This window comes from Orcinus orca, chromosome 10, assembly GCF_937001465.1.
Source record: "Orcinus orca chromosome 10, mOrcOrc1.1, whole genome shotgun sequence".
In the NCBI taxonomy this organism is placed as follows: Eukaryota; Metazoa; Chordata; class Mammalia; order Artiodactyla; family Delphinidae; genus Orcinus; species Orcinus orca.
Window position 1 is genome coordinate 17,721,433 of NC_064568.1, and position 26,419 is coordinate 17,747,851.

The following is a 26,419-nucleotide window of genomic DNA, read 5'->3' on the forward strand; positions in this document are numbered from 1 at the left end:
CTTACTCCACCCTTTTACAGATGGTCTCTAAATACCTTCTTCCTCTTCATCCTCTTCTTCATCCTCTTCTGTACAGTGCTGCCTGGTACAACTAATTTCTTTGTCGTTGTTCTGAGATGAAGATGGAGCTTCTGTTTCTTCTACCATAACTGAAGAAATTTCACTGGAAGATGTCTGACTGGCCATCTCTCTGACGTCGCTTTCTTTGTCAAACCTGAGTCTTTTTACCTCACGCCCCTCAGCTTCCACAGCATCTTCATCTGGATGTTTATTTTTTATAGGGCTCACTGAGGAACCTTCTGATTCAGATGTCGAAGAGTCACTGTAAATATTGTTTTAAAGTGTCATTAGTAAGACTGTTTCTTCATCGTTTACATTCTCATTTTTAAGGTCTAATAATGTTTAACTGTATTTCAGTGTCAAAGTTAAATTATAACATCCGGGCAAAGAAAAACACAAGAGAATAATTTCGAGGACACCTAAACTGTTTAATAAATATTTCCCACTAGCAACTTGTCAATAAGTTACATGACCTTTCTGTTCAATTCTCCAGTAAGTTAAATGTCCTCCTATAATAAAACTACGAGTCTTCCACAGGGACATACTCTTTTCTTTTCCTTAAGTAAGTTATTGTGAAATATTTTTAAACTCACAGAAAAAGAACTATCATATCCCCCTAAAGCAGATCCCCTTAATTAGCAACTCACTGCATTTGCTCCATCACCCTGTCTCCATCTCTGTTTATTCTTATTGTCATTAGTAATTTTCTGAACCATCTGAGAGTAAGCTGTAGATAAGATGCTCATTATTCCAGAGTAAGTCAGAACAAAGACACCTTTCTGCGTCATCACCAATTTAAGAAATCAGTTCTGATAAGACCCTTCTGTCCAGGCAGGCCAATACTCTTTAATTCCTCTCACTCATTCAGTCTTCCTTCCCTTAATGTGATGTAGAAAATTTGAGATGGGATATAAATAAAAAGGTTTCCTTTTATGATCTACAATGAGAAATAATTCACAAAATTTCAACTCATTTATAAATATCTTCTCTTTTCAAGTAACTTTCAAAAAGAAGTAAAAAATGTACCATGACCACTTTCTTAACACCCTATTATAAATAAAATCTCCCCAAATTAGCAGTTTAAGTCTTTTCTCTGCCCATCGTCAGCATGTGATAATGCTGCAAAAAGCTGCAGCCCCTTTTAACTGCATTAAAACCTTTTCTACCCCTCAAAACAACAGTAAATTCTAAATAATAAATAATGAGGGCTGAAAAACCATCAATAAATGTTAACTCTTTTGGAAAACATTTTTTCTTTTAAATATAAATCACATACAAACCTGTGATTTTTATCCTCATTTTGCTTTAAGTTTGACTCTTTGCTGTCTGTGCTCTCAGGTAAGCCATTTGTTGTCATGGGGACTGACAAAGAAACCTTTGGTCGATTAAGTGGCCTGGGTGTTCCAGGTCCATTTATATTAGACCTACAGTAAAATAAATGAACATCATTTTCCCATTTTTGTTAAAAAGTCATCCCTCCCAAGGTTTGTTTATATGAACATATCACAGAAACATTTTCTTTAATTTTGACTTTCAGAACCATGGATTACCAAATTAACTAATTCTGTTTGGTATATCCTAACCTGCCGTAAAATTCCCAATTCTTAATAAGTATATTGAATTTCCTAACCAAAATTAAGAAACTGTAACTCTTTGAATAATAAAAATCAATAATCTGACCTTTCAGTGTAACTTGGTGAATTTCCAGGAAACATAACACCATTCATTCGATTTAAACTATTGGAACTGTTCTTCCTACAAGAAAAGAAAAAAACGCTTTTATGGATAGTTTAATTCTTTAATTTTGATGAGAATCATGGGTCTAAAAGATCTTTTGTAAGATCTCACTGTCACAGAACCAAATGAAAGACTTCTAAGAAAAACAGCTATGGGATTATCTTAGTATGTTATTTAACAACATACAGGTACATTCTTCAAGAGTTCTAACAAATTCACTGTTATTGGTCTGTATGAAATCAGATATTTTAACCATTAAACCAGTGTTTCTCAACAGGGGGCAACATCTTCCAACAATCCCCCTTCCCTCACTCTGCATCCCCAGGGGACATTTAGCAACGTCTAAAGAAATTTTTCACGGGAAGTGGTGGACACTACTGGCATTCAGTGGAAGCCATGGGCAGTGCTAAATCTCCTGCAATCCCAGGACATCCACTCATAATAAAATACCAGTGGTGCCAAGGAGTGTGCCCTAAATTGCAACCTTAATTTACTATATAAATCTTAGCAACTGGAAATAATTTTCCATCATGAAGAGCGATGTCATCAAGTAGCTATTACAAACCTAAGAATTATTTCCTAGAAATGGCCTGTCTCGGATGGGATCCCAGGGTCCAGACAGTACATAAATCCAACAGTGTTAAGACTGCAGTAAATCATGAATCTCTTTAATACAACTCTGTTCACTGGAAAAACATATAGGTAATGTTACTGGTAATATTCTACTTTGAGTACTGGATGGTAGTTTCATAAGCATTTACAAATATTATCATGCTTAATTACATATAAAATAAATGCAACCTATTTTTAAGACTAATACATTAGAAATGATTTAATAATTAGAATATACTAGAAAAAGAAAAATATCTATACTTACTCTGAAGAAGGATAAACACAGCTAACCACCATCACATTCTGCAATAACAAAATTGGTGATTAATACGAGGAAAAGTACCACAAAATAAAGTTTATTTATTTGTTTTTAATTTCTCAGAATCTCCCCTGGTATTAAGTTTCCATTTTATTACATTTTTACTAATAAAAGAAATGGCTAAAAATAAAAATCTCTAGGGGCTTCCGTGGTGGTGCAGTGGTTGAGAGTCCGCCTGCCGATGCAGGGGACCCGGGTTCGTGCCCCGGTCCGGGAAAATCCCACATGCCGCGGAACGGCTGGGCCCGTGAGCCATGGCCGCTGAGCCTGCGCGTCCGGAGCCTGTGCTCCGCAACGGGAGAGACCACAACAGTGAGAGGCCTGCGTACCGCAAAAAAAAAAAAAAAAAAAAAAAAAGATAAAGGATAAAGAAAAATCTCTAATCAAGCAACGAAAACTAAAACAATAGCAAAAGCCCAAAATCTAATATCCCACTAAACTATTTTTTTGCCAGCCTCATTTTTTTTTTTTTTTACTCTACTCTAGTTACTTTAGAGCCCTGACATTATGTATTACAGATAATAGAACAGAACCACCGTCTCTTATTTGAGATAGAATCTCACCAAGATATTTAGAGTTTGAAGTATTTAGGCCTACTATAACGAACTTCCTTTTAAAGCAGTACCCAATCAAAAGCTTGATGTGTAGCACAATATACCTCAAGGAAAGAGACTCAAACCTTTTTTATAATATAATCTTTCTGGTAACAATAACTTTATTAATAGTCAATACTCATTGCAAGTTTGCTGAGCCAAAGTAAGAGCTTTTACATTTAATCCTCCTCACAGCCGCATTATGATCCACACTATACAGATGAGGAAAGTGAGACTTAGGTTATGTACCTGGTCCATGGTCACACAACTATGATTACTGTGACACTGCCTCGTTATCCAAAGATCGCCCAAGTGGAATTACTGAAAGTCTCTGAACTGAAAATAATACTGAAGAACCATCTCAGTTTCCTGCCCTTCAGGAATCTTACTAAATCGAAGGTGTAGAAGCTCAACAAAACACATTAATCCAGTAAGGCCCTAAGAGCTATTATAAATCACTAGGTAATGATTTTGGATTCCTGCTCCAAGGGTAAAATAAATTGAACTTCAATTAGAACCTTAAAATAACACTAGACTATGTTTTAGGATCAATCACTAAAAACCAATGGTTTTAACAAAACCACTGGTCCACAATCTTGGTTCCCATGGGGCTCCTTCATTCATTCTTTCCAGACAAGTCTATGTGTCTTGCTTTTCATTCTCTCAGACTGTTTCCTTTGTCCAGAATGCCCTGCTCCTTTAACATCCCCTCACCCACTAAAAACCTAATGCTTCTCTCATTCTTACACATGATATATATCCTTCTCAATATCTAACTTAAATGCTTTGTATCAGAGATTTTCCAAGTTGTGTACCTCTGAACTCTAGAACTAAAGAAATGAATTCTGCAGATAAACAAGTTTGCAAAACGCTCTATTATTAAAATATCAATTATAGAACTTCTTGGAGCTATTAATATGTTAAGGTATACTAAGAATTCCCACGAGACAATAATAAACTGCTTTTCCCAAGCTTAACTGACCTCAAGCATTCCTCCACCTCCCTCCTATTAAATCTTCCTCTGAAACTTAGGACATAATTTGGAAAACAAATTGGGAAAAACTTCAGATAGACTGAGAAACCTATTTCAAGAAAAGGTGCCTGAAACAGGGCCTACTCAAAGTTCTTTTCTGAAATCTATTATGCTACAGTTTAATATAATTCCAATAATAAAATAAATACCTTTTCTACTCCTCTGAGAAATTTGTCTGTTCCTGTATAGTTTCTCCTTGGATCTGTGAGCAATTCACATAGTCGCTGAATAGTAAAAGGTATACTGCAAAAGAATATAGTTTTATAGTTTGGGGTCATTAATTATTAAGAAAATTAGGAACATTATTACTCCTGCTATTTCAAGCTTTATCTAGTCACCCCTGTGTTAAGCTACAAAAGAAAACGCTACAAATGAATGGATGAGTCACTTAAAAACAGGCAGGGCAATAAGCACACCTGTCCTCTTATTTAAAAAGAAAACAATGTTCCCTCCCTTGCCTTAAAAAGCAATAAAGAACATTCAAAATTAACGGAAAGCTTCAAAACTGAGAAAAAATTTTAACATTCTTAATTCTGACAATTCAATTTTAAGTTTACAAGAGAGGCAACACAAATAATAATCAAGTCAGAGTTTATTTAAATACAGAAACTTTCTCAAGTATTCTTTTGCACACAAAGATTTTTTTAGTGTTCAAATAAAACTACAAATGTTTTGTTATCAGAATAAGACAAGTGATTCCAATGAAAAAGTATTATAAACATAGTTATGCTCCATAATTAAAATTTTATGTACAACCTACATGTTTCATCAAACTTAAAATACATACAAATACACTCAATATTTTGGTAGGTACCTTACTGTTTGACAAATACTTCAACCACAATCAAATTTTCACTTGACCACAGAAAATACAAAACTGAAACATAAATTGGACCTAAAATCATGTTATAAACAGCAGTGTTTATCTCACACACTATTAGCATTCCTGAGTGTTACAATATGAACAGCAAACATGTGAGCAGAGAGATGACAAATGCAGCTAAAAAGTGTAAACGTAAACTTTAGACTTCAGTTATTTGCCACACAAATCTATTTATTCTCCTTATAAAGACGATTACAAAGCCTCAGATTAACAGTTATTACCCACAAAGTTATTTCTTGTTGACAGGCAGATCAACACAAAATTCCCTCCCACCCACAAAGTAAGGCCACTAGTGATTAATACCGCAGGACTCAAAAACCCAGTCTAACTTCAAATCCCATGTTGTCCCTTCCACTACACTGCACATACGTAAAATCGTAAATGTTTATTTTCTAGTTGGACAAACAATGTTTAGTTCTCGTATTCTTAGCATCAACACTATTCTTATGTTCTTTTAAAAATTCAAAAACAAAATTCAATATATGACCTATGACAAATTTTGAAAACGTTTAAAATAAATATTATTCATATGAAAACAAGTATTTTAGTTATGCGAGAGACCAAGTATCAATCTTCTCTCAAGTCGTATATCAAAGCCTAAAAGTCAGAAAACTATCATTCTGCCAAAAGATTGGGCACTAAGAGGCGAAACATTTGTCTCATTATCACAAATATTCAGAGGCAGACAGAAATACAGGACAACTTCTGATATTCATCAAGACTGCTATAGGAAAGTTCTTTGGTTTCTGAGAAAAAGTAATGTTTTTTTCTTCTTAAAATTCATAGTAGAGTACACTGTCAAAACTAATTATCTTTGTTTTTCCAAACTGTCTTTCTTCATATTTGACTGAAAGCTTCTTAAGGGCAGGATATCTTCACATACAAGATAGTCAATATATAATTTATTTATATACATATATATCTGAAATGCAGTACCATCATGGATTTCAGAATATTACTGGTATACCTGTACCTTAGCCCCTCTTTGAGTTCACTACCTTCCAAATCCTAAACACACACACACTTCCAAATGCTATTCCCTCACTAATGACGTCAGAGTGATACTAAAAAGGAGTTTTTACCCATTTTTCAAAAACTAGCAAAATAGCACCCAGTGTTAAGAACATTCGAATACTATTTAACCAGCAAATACTTAAACAGACATTGTCTAGTTAGGTCTATTCCTCCAACTAAATTTCTTTCACACACTGATACTAGTACTTTCTTTTAAAATTAACTTTAAAAGATGAGCATCTTCCAACTCCCTGCTTAACAATGTTTTTACACTAAATGTTTTGGCTAATTTTCTCTAGGAAGGTAGGTAAAATGTTAGTCAATTATTAACACTGTATGCGTGGGTGAATATTAATACTGCTTTATGAGGAAAAATGTATTATGTTTGCATAACGATGTCAGCCTATGACAAAATGAGTTTACATTCTTAGACACTTTCAGAAGCTTTTGAAGTCATTTTACCAACTGTCCAATAGATGGCACTAAAATGTTACACAACTCTCCCTCAAGTGAACAGGCTTAAAATACAAACATTTCTTGTAAATCCAAGTATCCACTGGAAACAATATTATAATTCTGACAACTGCACTGAAGGTCTCTTCATAAAGTTTGTACTTTTTAACCTTTTAAGTAAACATGAGAGCCAACTATGAAGCAGAAATATTAACATATACTCAATAGCAGACCCGATAGACACGTAATGTAAACAATTACAATTAAAAACAACCCAATTACAACAAGAAATGCTAATAAAATCGCGTATACAGTGCTACGGAGACAGAATAAACTGCCAGGGAATCGAGGATAAACGTGGGAACACTTAATTTAAGGTGCGTCTTTAAAAGGAGGTATAAGAATAAACCAGATAAATCCCCAATGAACACCTGGTACAACTATATGAAAGTTCTGCTTTCTGTTACTCTTCCATTACACATAAGCACACAAGATAGTTTATTCTAACTTTGGAAAATATACCAAGAAAGCTGCTGAACATCAGAGAAAGACATCTAAGCTCGAATTAGAAATTTTAAACACTAACACTAAGCCCTAAAGATAGAATTTCCTATCCTGTATTTTAACTTGAGAAAGACTCTAAGTAACTAAAATTTATGTTTTGTTTTTAATTTATCTTAGTCTGTTTAAGGGTTTGATCATCAAGATGTGCCAATATTCTGGATATATACCAAGGTATTAAGAAGGCATCCAAAAAGAAGAAATGCACATTTCAGTCAGAGTCTAAGATTTTAAAAATCAGATAACCTATATCTTGCCTCTATGTCATTATATAAGCAACGTTCCTCATAAAAAAAGATAAAGGAGTATAAAACACAGAGGCCATTAAAGTAAAAGGCTAAAGAGATAACCACAAAACCAGACATCCTATTTAAAAACTGCTAAAACAACCAATCACTTCTGTTTTATGTATAAAGGTGATTTTTACCACATCTTTATTTTCTATTAATGACCACATTTATACTGTGTCTTAGTTAACAGAATTACTCGTTTGACCTCAACTATTTAAGTAGAAATTAACTTATATATCTCTTAGATATCAAAGGTTAAATGGGTTAAGTTTTGTTTACTCTTAAGTCCTATAGAAGTCAGAAATCACCACTGGAATCTTGTGATATTATCTGACCTGAAACAATACGCTCTTTCTGGATCAGGATTTATTTAACATCTGTATAAATATACACAACATAAATATTCATTTGCATATATTTTACAACTCAAATCAAATGTTAGTAATTGAGATTTATTGAAAACAGCACTGTAAAATGGCAAGTATAGAAAATTAAGAAAATGAAGAATTAGCCTCTTACAATAATGGTAAATAACCATAAACTAGTATCTATACCATTCCCCATTAAAAAACAAATCTATAGCAATTGTCAACACTTTTAATCAAGTTTACCATCTTCTACAGTGCCTGAATTACTTTACTTGCCTCAAATAAAAATGTTAAGAAAAATTAATTAGGTTTCTGCTATTTCCTCTCTCTTTTTTAATACAGCAGGTTTATTTCCTTTCAATTATAAAATTTTATTAGAGAGAGCATCATATCAAACCCTATTACCACCAGACAAGGTAAGGCAGGAAGGAGAATAAGGAGGGAAGGTTACTAAATAATTCTGATTCTCAACTAGTTATGCTAAGAAAGGGAGTAAAGAAAAAGAAATAAACAAATTTCAGCTAAAGGATTCAATATGCTCAACAAATACTGGCACAAATAACTAATAAAAAATGCAATAATTCTATTTTTCTCAACAGAGGAGCAGAAATTCCAGCAAGCAATAAAATAGGTAAAAGGAGTAAAAGAACAAAGTAACAAAAGGCTGGAACCCATTCTTTCATCCCTGAATAATCTGAGCTAACTGTAAAGCAAACAATACAAAATCAAAAAAGGAGTAAATGTTTTATATCTACAATCTAGGTTTTGAAGTATTAAAAACCTTGTATATGAACCTTTAAGAAAAAAAAGTATGAACAGGCAAACTCTCAGGTGCAGAAACTTACAAGATATCTCCGTTTGTGTGCACATGCATATAAAACAATCACGTGAAAGTTTTCAGGACTAAGCAAAATCTAGTTAATTATGTACATTAAAATAACTTTAGAAGACCCACACGTAGAGAATGGACTTGAGGACACGGGGAGGGGGAAGGATAAGCTGGGACTAAGTGAGAGAGTGGCATGGACACATATACACTACCAAATGTAAAACAGCTAGTGGGAAGCAGCCACATAGCACAGGGAGATCAGCTCAGTGCTTTGTGACCACCTAGAGGGGTGGGATAGGGAGGGTGGGAGGGAGACACAAGAGGGAGGAGATATGGGGATATATGTATATGTATAGCTGATTTACTTTGCTATAAAGCAGAAACTAACACACCATTGTAAAGCAACTGTACTTCAATAAAGATGTTAAAAAAATTTTTTTAATAAAATAACTTTAGAGAAGAAATTCTATAGTCAGACTATAATCATGCCAAAAGATATGCATTGGACGCCTTAGAGATGATGTAACAAAGATTTTTAGGTATCAAGCAGTTGTGCAGTGTGCCTAGAACCCCTCATAAATACATAGCCATGCTGTTTTAGTCAACTACCCATAGTAAGTGAAATTTACTGCTTATTTTAGAGAGGTCTTAGCTCTAACAGACTGTCAAAGGTGGAGGAAGACTTAAGTAATTAATTTACATTCATTATTCTTCCATTTCAATAATTAGGATTTAAAATAATCTTTTAAAAACTTCTAGGAATGTAAGTTATTCTCTACCTCTCGAAATCTCTCTGGGTACCATTATAGGAATGAACTACTAGCTACAAGCAATTTCTAAATTATATTCATGGCATCTGAGATAGGAAGAGAATTTTCATAAATGGCCTCAGTTTGAGTAAGCCTACATATACTCTTGTTGATTATAAACCCACATAGAGGGCATAAAATGGCAACTGTCGGGCTTCCCTGGTGGCGCAGTGGTTGAGAGTCCCCCTGCCGATGCAGGGGACACGTGTTCGTGCCGCAGTCCAGGAGGATCCCACATGCCGCGGAGCGGCTGGGCCCGTGAGCCATGGCCACTGAGCCTGCGCGTCAGGAGCCTGTGCTCCGCAACAGGAGAGGCCACAACAGTGAGAGGCCCGCGTACCACAGGGGAAAAAAAGAAAAAAAAAAAAGGCAACTGTCTTTTAACCGACCATTCATTGAAGTTTCTAATTTCGTTAACTTTTAATTTTTGGTGTTTCTCACCTAAGAAACTGTAACTTCAGTTCTGGAGAGTAGCTATAATCCATCTTCCCCTATAAAATTTTAAAGTTCAAAAGTAATTTTAAAAGGACAAGAAAATATGACTAAAAAAATTTTTTAAAGAACTTTAAGCATTCAACTATGTAATTCTATCTACCCTGCCCCATTAAACAAAATACAGATACAGAAACATGCTTTTATTCCTTTCACTCACTCATTCCATACCTGTTTGTTTGAAAACCTACTATGTTCAGGCATTCACTGTGCTAGGCCTTATATGGAAAAGATAGTCCTCCCTGGTGTCCAGAATCTTACAGTTCAGGAAGTCAAGCAAACAAGTGAATGGACAATTTCCGCTTCAAAGAGGGAAAATTTATATACTGACAATACTAATTTTAGAAAACAGTTAATCTTTTCATGCCAATATATATATTTTAAGATATACGCACCCTGCGGCACATGGGATCTTAGTTCCCTGACCAGGGATTGAACCTGTGCACCCTGCAGTGGGAGCATGGAGTCTTAACCACTGGACCGCGAGGGAAGTCCCCATGCCAAAATATATTGAAGCATTTAACACAGAGCTTTCACTAATTAAAAGCAAAAAACAAAAACAACAAAATGAAGTTACCAATAAGAAAATCACCAAAAGATTAAAAAAACCAAAAAAAGACATATGAAACCACAATTCATAAAAGAGTCATTAAGGACATGGATGTTCAATTTCACTTGCAGTCAGAGACACAAATTCACGTACATACCCACAAAAATACTGAAGAAATAAACTATCTGCATTTATATAAACATAGAAGCATAAATGAAAACATTTTGTGAGGTGAATTTGGCAATATTAATAAAAATTTTAAGTGTGCATACACCATGACCTAGCAACTCCTTTTCTACAAATTAAAAAAAAAGCAACAATAAATCTATACATATATTCAACATATGACATTCATCAACACAAAAACGTATTTACAAGGAGGCTCACTACAAGCACTACTTGTAACAGCCAAAAAAATAAATGCCCATCACCAGTGGGAACAGAGAAAATGAACTATATAATCTGTTCATGTAACAGAAAACAATGCTGCTATTTCAAATAAACAGACAAATAGAAGACACAGCTGTAAATGTACTGATATAAAGAAGATTTCAAAGCTCTTCTAAAAGTAAAATAAAACTGGCATATAACATGTTCCTATTTTCTTTATATATTCCTAGGGCGACTGGGGATCTTTTTATAACTATGAACATACTTATGTCACTTTTATAATTTAAAAGATGATCTATTACAAATAGCAGGAGAGGCATACCGGCAAGGACATACTCTCAAACTAGCTAAAAAAGAACAAAATGCTACTTCTACCCACCACTCTTAGCAAAAATTTTTTTAAAAGCAACAGCTTGTCTATGTCTATTCAAACACAAAAGTAAAATTGAAAAATATTACAGACATGTTTTTATGTACCATGTACCAATACAGTATGATACAGACAAAAATGGCTGAAATGAAAAATATTAATGTATCACTGATTAACACTTGAACTCTGAACTTCCCTGGTGGTCCAGTGGTTAAGACTCAATACTTCCACTGCAAGGGGCACAGGTTCAATCCCTAGTCAGGGAAGTTCCACATGCCACATGGTGTGGCCAAAAAATAAAATTAAAAAAAAAAAAAGACTTGGATTCTGCCTGATTAAGAAAAATAATTCGTAAACCACCTTTCTGAAAAATCAGAGAAAAAAACATAAATTCAAAGTATTTATGGTTCAAAGATGAAAAATATTTTAAAAGTAATTATATTTATGTATGCTTAGGCATTTAATGACTGTTCAAGTCATTTTCTGAGGTAGGTCGACTACCTATTTAGCAAATTAAGACATTACAAATATTTAGATTAATTTAATACCTACATATATGTATTTCATCCAATTTAATTTGAAAGAATTGAAAATGGTATTACTAAATTCAGAATCACAAGTAGCTTCACATTCACAAAGCAGTGGTATAACTTAACCTGTTTGACCATAACTCGTAATTTTAAATGAGAGCCATAACTTATTGAAGTAAAAGATGAGTTACCATAATGTCTAAGTACTAACTACCTCTGCACTATTTATAAACACCCCCAAGAAGTATTCTTAACCACATTCAATTCAACAGTAAATCTTACGTATACTTCTAATACATTGCATGTCTTCATCTTGGCATGTGCTTTAAAAAAAAAATCAGTATTGGTAAGTAAATATATACATACAGTTAAAATAATTGTCAACAGTACAATAGGGTACACAGTGAAAATAAAGTCTCCCTCCAATCCCAAACCCCCAAGAGCAGCTCAATGATAAAGCTTTAATTTCTCCCAAAAGAGAAGTATTTTGGCAACATACTTAAAACCAAAGCTTAAGAATTTGATATTTTAAGCCAAACTGCTAAGCAGGAGAACATAGCATATAATAAAGGGTTAGGTGATTACACTATCTTGTTGCAAATCCCATGGGATTAAGTGACTGAAGAAAAAAATGAGACCATTTATGCTACCTAAAACTACTCACAAATGAAATGTGATCAAATGAAAACTGCCCCTAAATATGAATTCATGGTTAACATACCCACAATTCATTAAATTAGGTATTGTCATTCCACACTCCAAATTGTTAATGCCAATTTAAATACGGAACAATTCGTGCTTCCCTGGTGGTGCAGTGGCTAAGAATCCACCTGCCAGTGCGGGGGGGGGGGGACACGACACGGGTTGGATCCCTGGTCGGGGAGGATCCCGCATGCCACGGAGCAGCTGAGCCCATGCGCTACAACTGAGCCTGCAAGCCACAGCTGCCGGGCCTGCGTGCCTGGAGCCTGTGCTCCGCGGTGGGAGAGGCCACCACGGGGCGCCCCCCTACGCTCCACGGCAGGTGAGTGGCCCCTGCTCGCTGCAGCTGGTTGGGGGGGGGGGGGAAGCACAGCAGCAGGGATCCAACGCAGCCAAAAATAAAAATAAATTAATTAAATACTGAACAATTCAACTTAACAAATACTTCTTCCCTTCAATAAAGGGAACCCTAAAAATACAAAGTCCTGAAAAGGAAGTATTTAAAATAACACAGAGTATGACACACAATTTAAAGGTCAACTTCATTTTAGTGGAGAGTAACTTTTCAGTACAATGTTTTACAAAGGGCTGAAAATGGTTACTTACTGGAGGGAAAAGAGGGACTCTAAAAAAATGTTTTAAAATAAAAAATCACTAAGTAGAATCTTTTCATAAACCGTTGCTTTTCATTTTAAAAGAAATGTTACTTATTTCAGTGATAGGTTCTAGACAAAGTATAAGGATTTATAATATCAAATATAAAACAGAAAGAAAAAATTTTAAAATATTTGATTAATGTTTCCACTGTCTTACACATTTAAAGTCTAAATGCCACTGACCCATATAAACGTGGTTCAAGTTTTTTTTAAAAAAAGCTGTCAATATTTTAAATACTTGTAAGCTGGAAATCAATAACTACTATATAGATCACAAGACACAGAACTTGTTCTAATGGATAATCAGTTATCAACCAGACACATCAAAACTTAAGAGAAAAAATCTGATGTTCTCCTAAAAATTAAACCTAAATTAAGTAGAATTAAATGCATACCCATTAAATCCAGTGACAATTTTCAGTATCCTTTCCTTCATTTCATCAAAGGGAATATATTCGACATTAGGGTTGGGAGGACCTCTTGGTTCAGGAGCTGAAGTTCTGAAATCATCCATCACTTTCTCCAGTTTGAAAATAAAATAGCCTTTAAACTGGGACCACTGAATCCTATAAGCAAAAAATTAAAAAAATATATAATACCATGTAGGGTCACAATTCTTGAAAAAAAGCACAAATACAAAATTTACCATGACACTAATGCTAACAAAATTAAGATCTGGAAAAGTAGTCGTGAAAATGTCTTCGTTCAGTAGTCTGCACCAAGCCTGATCAATCTGACTCACAAGGTCCAACTGGGTTCCATCCAATTCTCCCAAACAAAACCTAAATCAGATTAAAATCTTTAAAATTAACTACTTCTGGCTGAAAGCTTATTGTCTAAGTCCCCCTCTCCACATTTTTAAAACATTATCTTGTTCTGTCTCTATCTATCCCTCATAACAAACCTAACCCAGGAGGTGTTACTGCCCCCATTTAAAAGCGGCTATTGGAAATTGGCCCAACCTTACATTTATAAATTTAAGTGGACAAATGACTCCATACCCTAAGCTCTTAACATCCAAGGTATAATGCTTATATAGACTAGTAAATGTTTCTTGTTTTTTATCTCTTAAATAGCAAAATAAACTTCAATTTCTCCTTTTTCTTTTGCTTTCAACAAAACTTTTTAGTATTTTGTCATTTAAAAGGTATATATCATAGGTTCTATTCAAGATGTAGCCTGCAATGTAAAAAAATACATAATATCCTTGTGTAATCTTCACATCTGTTCATGAACTTTTAATATAAACATCCTTTTACCCCTGCTCCCTCACATTTTACCACTAATATAAGGATATTTTGTGATACCTGCCTAAATAGCCTAAAGTCTAGGAGATGCAAGAGTCAGGAATGCCAACCATTCCTCCAAACACTATAACCATTACTGGCAGCAGATAGATCTCTTACACAGGAGATGACTTAAGCGAGACAAGACTGCTAGTCTGCAACCACTCTTCCATCCCATCCAGCAACCCTACAAATTAAGGCAGCAGTTCTCAAAGCGAGGCCCAAGAGGTCAAAGCTATTTTCATAAGAATAGAGTTGACTTTTTCACTGAGTTGACATTTGCAATGACAGTAGGTGCAAAAGCAGCAGTGGGTAAAATGGACAACACTTCAGCACAAATCAAGGCAGCAGTACCCAACCATACTAGAAGTAGTCGTTACCTTCTTTATCACCAGACTCACAGTTTAAAACAAAACAAAAAAACCTGTTTCACTGGAAAGTTTAATAAAACAAATTTACTAACTTAATTAAATCTGAACCTTTGAAAACACACACACCTTTTTAATATCCCATGTAACAAGATAAGAAGTATACATAAAGGACTTCTGTTGCATAACAAAACATTATGGACATCTCAAGTCACAAAAAGTTAAATACTGCTGCCGGTTGAATGAAAGCCATTTTTACTTGAAAGGAATGTCAAACAAACAATGCTTATTCAGACCAAGAGAAATTGCTAGACATCACCTCAAAAATGAACATGTGAGTCTATCACTTGAAGAAAATCAACTGCAATACTGGTGGCCACTGATAAAATTTCAACTTCAAAATAAAAAATGTAAGATCTAGAAAATGTTTGTTCTTCACTGTGAGCTTCAAAGGTTCCTGATACATTCCCAAGACATTTCAAAACCTACCACTGTTGATATAAAAAATATTGTGACACGCCCCGCCCCAAAGTACAAGCAACAAGAGAAATAAATTGAGCTGTATCAAAGTCAAAAAGCTGTGTATCAAAGGACACTATCAGCAAAGAGTGAAAAGGCAACCCACAGAATGGGAGCAACTATTTGCAAATCATCTATCTGATAAGGTTTTAATATCCAGGACATATAAAGAACTCCCACAACTCAGCACCAAATAAACAGACAACTCTATTTTAAAAACGGGCAGGGGGCTTCCCTGGTGGCACAGTGGTTGAGAGTCCGCCTGCCGATGCAGGGGACACGGGTTCGTGGCCCCGGTCCGGGAAGAGCCCACATGCCGCGGAGCGGCTGTGCCCGTGAGCCATGGCCGCTGAGCCTGCGCATCCGGAGCCTGTTGCTCCGTAACGGGAGAGGCCACAGCAGTGCGAGGCCCTCGTACCGCAAAAAAAAAACACAAAAAAACAAAAAAAACAAAAACAAACAAACAAAAAAAAACGGGCAGGGCTTGCCTGGTGGCACAGTGGTTAAGGATCCGTCTGCCAATGCAGGGGACACGGGTTCGAGCCCTGGTCTGGTAAGATCCCACATGCCACGGAGCAACTAAAGCCGTGCGCCGCAACTACTGAACCCATTTGCCACAACTGACACATCTGCACACCTAGAGCCTGTGCTCTGCAACAAGAGAAGCGACCGCAATGAGAAGCCCACGCACCGCAATGAAGAGTAGCCCCCGGTCGCCGCAACTAGAGAAAGCCCGCGCGCCGCAACTAGAGAAAGCCCGCGCGCTGCAACGAAGAACCAACGCAACCAAAAATAAATAAATAAAAAGTAAATGTGCATGAATAAGCATTTCTTTAAAGATACAGAAATGGCCAAAAAGCAAATAGAAAGATGCTCAACGTAACTATTCAGGGAAATGAATATCAAAAATCACAGTAAGACAGAACTCCACATCCATCAGATTGATCGTTATCCAAAAAAACAAACCAACCAACCCCACACAAAAAAAATAACGACTGCCTGGCAAGTATGTAGAGAAACTGAAACCCATGTGCATTGCTTGTGGGAATGTAAAATGGTGGGGTCCCTGTGGAAAATAGCATGCCGGTTCCTCAAAAAAATCAAAGAATTACCATATTATCCAACAATTCCATTTCTGGACATCCAAAAGAGGTGAAAACAGAAACTCAATCACATGAAACTCACTTATACACAATGGCAGAAACTACCCAAGTGTCCCTCAACAAATGAAGAGATAACCAAAATGTGGTATATACAATAGGATATAGCCTTAAAGAAGAAGAAAATTCTGACACATACTAAAACAATGATTAATCTTGAACACATTATGCTAAGTGAGATAAGCCAGACACAAAAGAACAAGTATTCTGATTCTACTTTTCAAAGGTATCCAGAATAGTCAAATTCAAAGAGACAGCAGAAAGGCATATGCCAGGGTCTTGAAGAAGGGGTGGGTGAGATGTTACTGTTTAAAGGGGTACATAATTACAGAAGATCAATAAATGGCCAATAAGCACATGAAAAGATGCTTGACATTATTAGTCATTAAGGAAATGCACATCAAAACCACACGACACCATTTCACACCCACTAAAGTTGTTATAATAAAAATGACAGACAGTGCTCGCTTCAGCAGCACATATACTAAAACTGGAGCGATACAGAACAGGATTAGCATGGCCCCTGTGCAAGGATGACATGCGAATTCGTGAAGCGTTCCATATTTTTCGTGGATGGACCTAGAGACTGCCATACAGAGTGAAGTAAGTCAGAAAGAGAAAAACAAATATCGTATATTAACGCATGTATGTGGAATCTAGAAAAATGGTACAGATAAACCGGTTTGCAAAGCAGAAACAGAGACACAGATGTAGAGAACAAATGTATTGACACCAAGGGGGGGAAGTGGGGCGGGGGGGGGGGATGAACTGGGAGATTGGGATTGACATATATACACCAACATGCACAAAATAGATAACTAATAAGAACCTGGTGTATTAAAAAATGAAATACAAAACTACAGGGTTTTTTTCTGATTATAAAAGTAATAAAGCTCATTGTAGATACGTCAAGCAAAACAGGAAAAATATAAAATCATCTGCAATCTCACCTCAACATGACCATCAATAATATTATTAAGATCCTCCAGAGAGTATTTATGAATTTTCATATGCACTACTTCTTTCATTTTATGTAAATGAAGTTTGAATTATGTACTTTTTTCCACTCAACAATGTGTCGTTCACATTTCCATTTTCGAAATATACTAACTTTCGTTATTCTAATGGCTCAGTCCACTGAATAGATGTATGACAATCTCTTACTGACATATATATATGTGTGTGGGCGTGTATTTCGTTTATCTTTCACAATTAATGAACTAAAACCTATATTCTGGTAAACGTTCTTGTGCATACCAATTTATATTACCAATAAAGGTATATGCAAATACTTCTAAAAAGAAAATGATGGACAATAAACAAGTGTTGGGGGACTTCCCTGGTGGCGCAGTGGTTAAGAATCCGCCTGCCAATGCAGGGGACACGGGTTCGATCCCTGGTCCGGGAAGATCCCACATGCCGCGGAGCAACTAAGCCCGTGAACCACAACTACTGAGTCTGCGCTCTAGAGCACGTGAACCACAACTACTGAGTCTGCGCTCTAGAGCACGTGAGCCACAACTACTGAGCCCAAGCACTACAACTACCGAAGCCCACACGCCTAGAGCCCAAGCTCCGCAACAAGCGAAGCCACCGCAATGAGAAGCCCGCGCACCGCAACAAATAGTAGCCCCCGCTCGCCAAAACTGGAGAAAGCCCACGCACAGCAATGAAGACCCAACGCAGCCAAAAATAAGTAAATAAATAATAAATTAAAAAACAAACAAGTGTTGGGAAGGATGCAGGGCAACTGTTGACGGGAAACGCAAAATGGTGTTGATGGGAATGCAACCTACACATTGTTGATGGATGCAGGGCAATTGTTAATGGGAATGCAAAATGGTGTAGCCTTTTTGGAAAACAGTTTGGCTTGGCAGTTCCTCAAAAAAGAGAGTTGATGTGTGACCTGACAACTTACTCTGTTAAATCAGTGAATTATACGGTAGGTAAATTTTACTACTATTATTTTTAAAATATGGTGAGGGTGATTATCTAAAGCTATCTGCATGACTACGTTTTCCCTCCTTTCCCTAGTCTTCTTTGGGAAGGGGAATTAGAGGTTTAACAAGCAGAGGCAGCATATTATAATCTCTAACATGCCTAATATTAATTTCTGAGTAGTATACAATTGTCAATGGTTACTAAAATTTATCTTTAAATTTCACTAGACTCCCTACAGTCATTTAACTAATACTTAAACACACCAGGGGAGGGTACTGAAATAGGAGTCTTACACTTTTCATTTCTTAAATTAAGAATCTTTTTGTAGTTTTAATAATCACCCACTAAGTCATAACGTGTTTCATGAATTAGAATTTCCATATCACATGGGTTTTTTAACCTACCTTTCCACGAACTGCTTGAGAATCCACCCATGGCATCCAAACAACAGCAGCAACACATTAATGGCAATAGGCAGACAAGGAGTGATAGAGACCAAGTAAAGCAAACTATGAGGAGCTTCAAAGACTCTAGGTCACCAATTCTAGACGGTAGAATTGTCCCATAAACTGAAATGAATTATGTACAATTTGTGTTTTAAGTTCCAAATGTATCAAGCACAGTTACTCTAAATCAGATCCAATAGATGCAAGTCAAATGCCTATGCCATATATAATTGAAAAAATGCTTCTATAAAATGTGAAAGATAACGCTTTTTGATGTAACACAACTGATAAAAACAAAAGCAAAAAATGCTTCCCTGAAAATTATGTAATTTGAGCACAAAAATAGGCCAAGAGTAAATCAACTAAAAATTTGGCAACAGAAATAATTTTCTTAGGAATGTACTCACAGGACAAGAAACTACAAAACAAACAAAAAAAACCCTTATTTTTCACATGAAAATAAAATTATTCTAAACAGATGCTCATGAAACATAAACATGCTTTCAACTTTAAAATCAACTCCTCCACATAAAAATTTCCTCCAAAAATAAAATACATACTCAGAATTTAAATCTACTTTGCTAAAATTAACTCGAGAATTTACTGAATTTCATTACTCATTAATTTTTTAAAGTAACTTCACCTCCCTTCACTTCCTTTTCTTCTCTTTCCCTTCCATTTTTCCCTTTATGCAGTTTCTCCTCTACGAAGGCAAAACAACTCATATCACTAATAAATGCAGCCTCCTTCCAAACACCACACTGACCTTTTTCTTCCACAGGAACTCTCAAGTACTAAAACAAACGTGTTTCCCTCACAATTCTCAGGTTAAAGGTATCTTTCAGAGACTCAAGAGCCGAAAATCCATCTCTTATTTCCCAGCTAGTTCTAGAACATTTTAGTGGCCAGCAGCAACATCTTAATTTGTTGCCCCTTACAGTTCCAAATTCTATTAAGATTACTTCCTACTCAGACTAATTGCTTTCCACACAAAATCTGTGTGGGAAGCTAAGAGAAGAGAGCACAGGAGAGCCCTACACTATCTCCAAGGGAGAGCAGATACTGTACCATTTGTAAACAAAGGGGAATATGGAAAAAAATGAATGAATGAAAACAAAAAGAAAATTAATAGGGCTGATCACTGACACAAGGTGACAGGCTTTGAATCAGGAGACTTAAAAGTGCCACAGAATTTAGTCGTAACTATCTGACTGGAGCAAACAAAGACAAGTAAATTTAATCTGAATACTGAATTACATGAGTGATAAAGATGGGCAAAAATCAGAACACAACTGCTCACACAAAATCTTGACAACGTTTTTAAGAACTTCCTTTAAAATACAAATCACTAGCTCAGAAAACCTACAAGTGGGGTCCAAACCAAGAGAACATTCCTTGCATAATTTCTTTTGCATAATTATACCTTTAAAATATATTATACTTTATCAATTAATTGAGCAAGCATTAAAATATCAGTGGAACAGAGAGACCAGAAACAGACCCATACATAAATGGAAACTCAGTATATGGGAAAGGACAGATTTTTCAGCAAATAGTCTGAGAAATGACAGAGCTACTACAAAATTTTACTAGAGTTTAAAAATTTAAAAGATATCTGTTTCCCCCTCTTTCTGATTATATAAATAGGACAGTCATTGGAAAAAATTACAAAACATAGAAACAATGAAAATTGTCCGTAATGTGCCCAGTAATTATTACTAAAGTACATGTTTAGTGTATTTTTTCACTAATATTTATTTATTTAAATTGGGTATCCTTGATTAATATCCCTTTGTTTCCCTACCTCATTCACTGTGGGTATTGTCACGGGACCAGTAGTCTGAAAAGTAAGATTTTTAATATATATCACATATGGTAGTACCATTATTTAATAACCACCATTTTAAACAAAGAATTTAGGTTTGCTTCCAGCTCATTACAATTAAAAATAACTGTGTTTAATATCCCAAGAATAAACTTTGTAGGCATCTGTTTATTACCTTAGGATAAATTCCTGTAAGTGGAATTACTGAGTCAAAAGTATGAAATGCAAGAACTTTTGATACATATATTCAAAAGCCCCTCAGAAATGCTGTACCACTTTATAGTGCCATCAGTATAGAAACACCTATTTTATTCCAGTATTACACGCTTTCAAAACTCTGTATATTTAATAGTAGAAAAACACTTTAATTTGCCTTTCATTCACTGCAAGTGAAACTGAGTATTTTTACCTATGTTTACTACCCACAAAACATTTCTTTTGGGTCTGAGTAGGTCCTTTGCAATTCCTCATCCTGCAGTCCCTCAATTTTGGCACCACTGACACTGTAAGCCTGATAATTCTTTGTCAAAGGGATGTCCTGTGAACTGTAGAATGGTGAGCAGCAATCCTTGATCTCTACCCACTAGAAGTCATTAGCACCCAACCTTCAACTGCCCCCCAAATTTTGACAATAATAAATGTCTATAAATATTGCCAAGTGTTTCCTGGGAGACAAAAAGTATCCCCAGTTAAAAACCACTGCCTACTCCACCCCTTTAAAATTGTCTTTTTCTTACTCTCATGTTATTACAGAAAAAGTAAAATTACTATGTAACACAAGTATGAACAAAACTTTTGCGTTCTCATTTTGTACCAACTGCTGCAAAAATAAAAATTGTTGTTTTCATATAAATGTTGAAGTGACACTAAAATATTTATCTAATTGTTCCTATGTTGAAATTATCTTTGAAATGCCATACATTTCTTTGCTCAGAAACTCACACCTGAAGATGGAATGGTACCTGCTCCAAAGCAATAGAATTATGACACAAATTCTGAAGGGAAAGTATTTGGCACTAGAAGTGAAGTTTTCAAATTAAGAGTGCTAAATATCTAACGATAATTGTACACAAAAAGGATCCAATCAGATGGAAAAGAAAGCTTCAGCAGGTAACGCTAACGTTCAGGTAATACCTTAGTGCAAACTTGGGTTTCTTCTTTGGCAACTTGTATATTCATGATAAGGACTCTAACATGTCTAAAGATTCAAGTTACACTCCTCTACTCACCCATCTCTCTCTACCAATTAAAACAAAAAGTTCAAGAAACAGTGTGTTCTGATTAGCTTGATTTATGCTTAACTCTTAGCTAACCTTTGACCCTTTTTTGAAAATCTTTCTCAAATTTATTAACAGATCAACACGGATCCTTCCCTTCCACAAGACAGCTGAACCAAACAAGTATGAACCAAAGATAGATCTCCTCTAACAGTATGACTCAGGCTGAAGACAGCCAATTTAGAATTCAGAGGGTACTAGTTTTTTTTAAATAGCACTAGTTTAATGGCTGCAGTGGATCTACCCTCCTCCCTGCTACTGGAGAGTCACTCTTCTCATTCCATTCACCACCGATGCTATCACTTCTTCCATAATCCATTTGATACTAATGCCAAACTGCCATCAACAGAGATGAGTCCATTCTTTTACCACATCTGCCAGAGCCTAGGTAGGCCATGGGCCCTTTTTTCATTCTACAAACTCACAATGTAATGTCAGTGTCAACAGCAGTTAGAAAGCCCAGAAACAATGTAAGACGTTGATCCTTCACAAAATTAGTTTGAAAAACAAGATACATAAACAATAAACAAATAGAAATAAAACAGCATAGACTATCAGATGCAAAGATTTCAGTGATGGTATAATAGAACAAAGAAAACGGAGATGAAATGTAGGTTTAGAGCCATCAAGAAAAGCCTCAGGACAAAGTGGGACTTTAAAAGGTGAACCTGAAAAGCATGAGTAGAGTATGAAAAAGGAAGTGGGAAAGTATAGGACTTAAACATAGAAGGAGTTTAATATGGACAAATGACTTTTTCAAACTCAGCACTATTGACAGTTAGGCTGCAGAGCTCTGTATTGTGGTAGGCTGTCCTGTGCATTGTAGGATGTTCAGCAACATCTGCGACCCCTACACTGTGATGCCAGTAATCCCCATCACAAATGGTGACAATCAAAACTGTCTCTAGAACCTGACAAATGAACCCTGGGGTTGGGGGAAAGGGAGGCTTGCTCCCAGTTGAAAAGCACTGCAATACACAATCTCTTTTGTTGAGAATTACACTGGTTCCTGAAAAACAGTAAGGCTGGCAAAATCAGAGGTGCAACACCAAACTCTCAAAAAATCTGAAGAATAAAACAGCACGAATATATATATTTTAAGAGACAGAGGAGAAATTCTAAAATGTACATGAGTCATTCAAAAAATGCTCATTAGCATTAAAATCTATCTCATGAATCACTTCTAGTCGTACAGGAAAATGAGCTGTGGAGATATGATCTAGAATTTATTTTTCCTAGGGTGTAGTCTTCTGTTCATTGAGAAAGGTGAAGGAAAAAACACAACAAACAACAGCAAAAAGTCCTTCCACCTGGACCCAGATATCAATTCATGCGGTGCAAAGCAAAGGAAGTTTTAAATACTCAAGTTTTTAAAGGAGATTGAATGAACATACATAAATGGTTTTATAATTTGTTAACGAAATATAAAATGAGTTAACACAGCAGTGGTGGCAGATTACTGTACACTTTAGTACACCGGTTTCATCCTGGAGAATCCTTTTAGAGTCTGAAGGTGAAGCTCAAAGTGTCTTTATAGTGTTTGCAATATTGGCTTTTTATAGTGTGGTATGTATCTATTTTGTGCTATTCCATTTACAGATTATTTTTATTAGTGTTTTGAAGTATGACCCGGAGTTATGCTACCTTACAATTACTAATAAAATATAATTATTTAGAAAGCATTTTTCTCTATCTACACACTCTCAAAACAAAGAAAAAATAATAACCACTAAAAGCATAGTATCTACTGAGAAAACAATTTGTACTCTAGTCTAAGAACTGTCTGAACATGTGAAAAATGAACACAACAACACTGAAATGGATAACCCTTCCTGAGAATCTCCATCTACGTAAGACGAAACTAAGAAAATTAACTGGAAATTTTTTTTTCAGGGAAATGTTTTTAAAACAAGTAACTGACAAGCCCAAAGCTAACATCATGCTCAGTGGTAATTAGCTGAAAGCTTCTCCTCTAAGATCAAGAACAAGACAAGAATGTGCACTCTCACCAGTTTTACTCAACATAGTACTGGTAGTCCTAGCCACAGCAATTAGGCAAGAAAAAGAAATAAAAGGCAACCAAGTCCAAAAGGAAGAGTAAAACTATCTCTATTTGCAGGTAACATTATATTATGTATAGAAAAGTCCAAAGACACAACCAAAAGACTGTTAAAACAAATGAATTCAGTAAAGTTGCAGAATACAAACTCAAGATAGAAAACTCAAGTGTGTTTCTACACACTAATAATTCACTATTGGAAACAGAACTATCCCATTTACAACAGCATCAAAAACAATGATATACTTAGGAATGAATTTAAGCAAGGAGGTGAAAGATCAGTACACTGAAGATTTTAAGACACTGATGAAAGAAAGTGAAGACACTTTCAAATGCAAAGATATTCCATGCTCATGGAATGGAATAATATTGTTAAAATGGCCAAATACTACCCAAAGCAATCTACAGATTCAATGCAATCCCTACCAAAATGCCAATGGCATCTTTCAGAGAAACAGGAAAAAAAAAATCCTAAATTCGTATGGAACCACAAAAGACTCTGGACTGCCAAAGCAATCTTGAGAAACAAGAATAAAGATGGAGGCCTCACACAATCTGATTTCAACTATATAACAAAGCTATAGTAATCAAAACAGTATGGTAGTGGCATAAAAACAAACATCAGTGGAACAGAACAGAGGGTCCAAAAATAAACCCATGCATGTATAAATACAGTCAATTAATTTTTGGAAAAGGAACAAAGACTATACAACGGGGAAAGGATAGTCTCTTCAATTAGTGGTGCTGGGAAAACTGAATAGCCACATGCAGAAGAATGAAACTGGATCACTATCTTACACCTACACAAAAATCAACTCAAAATGGATTAAAGACTTGATCATAAGACCCAAAACCGTAAAACTCTTAAACATGATTTTTTGGACCTGACTCTAAAAGCAAAGGCGAAAAATGCAAAAATAAAGAAATGGGACCACATCAAACTAAAAAGCTTCTGCACAGTGGAGGAAACCATCAATAAAATTAAAAGGCAACCTATGAAATGGCAGAAAATATTTGCAAAGCAGATAGCTGATAAGGTTAACATCCAAGATATACAAGGAATTCATACAACTCAATAGCAAAAAAAACCCACAAAAAACCTTATTTTAAATGGGCAGAGGATATGAACAGAGATTTCTGCAAACAAGACATTCAAATGGCCAAGAAGTACAGGAAAAAGTGCTCAACATCACTAATGCTGAACTGTACACTTAAAAATGACTATATGTCAATTATATCTCAATAAAGCTAGTGGAAAATGATTAAAATGGTAATTTTTCTTTTTTCTTTTTTTGCGGTACGCGGGCCTCTCACTCTTGCGGCCTCTCCCGTTGCGGAGCACAGGCTCCGGACACGCAGGCTCAGCGGCCATGGCTCACGGGCCCAGCCGCTCTGCGGCGTGTGGGATCTTCCCGGACCGGGGCATGAACCCATGTCCCCTGCATCGGCAGGCGGACTCTCAACCACTGCGCCACCAGGGAAGCCAGGTAAATTTTATATTATGTATGTTTCACCGTAGTAAAACAGAATATAAATTTAAATTGCCATATTTAAAAGATACTACTTTTCAAACTGAGAGAGCCTCATAAAGGCTGACAAATAGATTAGGGGGTCAGACATCATAGTAAAATTGCATAATTCTGGAAACAAAAGACTCTGCAAAACTCCAGCGATACAAAACAGATTACATACAGGGCTTCAGACTTAACAACAGTGCAGGAAGAAAGCAACAGGAAAATGCCTTCAAAATTCAAAAAAAAAACTCTTTTCAACCTAGAATTTTGTACTCCAACTATCCATTTAAGTAAATGGGTAGGAAAAAAAAAAACATTTTCGTTGAAAGTACAAAAAAAGATGTATTTCCTATCATGCTTTCTCTCAGTCCACCAAAACAATGAAGTAAACCAAGAAAGAGAATGTGACATGCTATCAAGGAAACTAAAGACCCAAGAGGAGAAAGTGAATTTCAGAATAATGATAAAGGCAGATTCCAAGAGCGGAGGAATAGGGCAGGTCTAAGAGCAACCACTCCAGAATGGAGCAGTTAAGAAGGCTCCACAAGAGATTTTTAAAAAAATATAAAATTGGTAGAAGACCTAATATGTCATATTTTGCAATGAGATCTAAACAACTAAAGTTTGGGGTGGAATTAGCCATAAGTATACAGAAAATTAAATGGAAAACATAGCATTCACTAAGACAATGTGTGTAACACATGCTGAACTGACCAAATTTTCAATATAATTATACTGAAGACATTGGGCAATGGAAGTGAGAAGTATGTATG

At 35.7% G+C, this 26,419-nt stretch overlaps 1 protein-coding gene and 1 non-coding gene across 4 annotated transcripts in view; one reads left to right on the forward strand and one right to left on the reverse strand.

The window, feature by feature from the left end:
* The window catches only part of PPP4R2 (protein phosphatase 4 regulatory subunit 2), an 88,950-nt gene that overhangs the window by 2,635 nt on the left and 59,896 nt on the right, over positions 1–26,419 (reverse strand). For 2 of the 3 annotated variants that reach the window (XM_049715565.1, XM_004268024.4), the window contains 6 exons: positions 13,647–13,817; positions 4,504–4,597; positions 2,675–2,712; positions 1,741–1,815; positions 1,341–1,484; positions 36–322 (listed from right to left, as the gene is read on the reverse strand). In XM_049715565.1, the coding sequence (XP_049571522.1) occupies positions 36–322; positions 1,341–1,484; positions 1,741–1,815; positions 2,675–2,712; positions 4,504–4,597; positions 13,647–13,817 (809 nt within the window). Of the gene's footprint in view, positions 1–35; positions 323–1,340; positions 1,485–1,740; positions 1,816–2,674; positions 2,713–4,503; positions 4,598–10,002; positions 10,053–10,448; positions 10,476–13,646; positions 13,818–26,419 lie in introns of those variants that run through there. The other variant, XM_033424814.2, reaches the window with a different exon arrangement.
* Positions 17,045–17,152, forward strand: LOC117200732 (U6 spliceosomal RNA). The gene has a single exon (XR_004482394.1). It is a non-coding gene; the product is annotated as a U6 spliceosomal RNA (small nuclear RNA).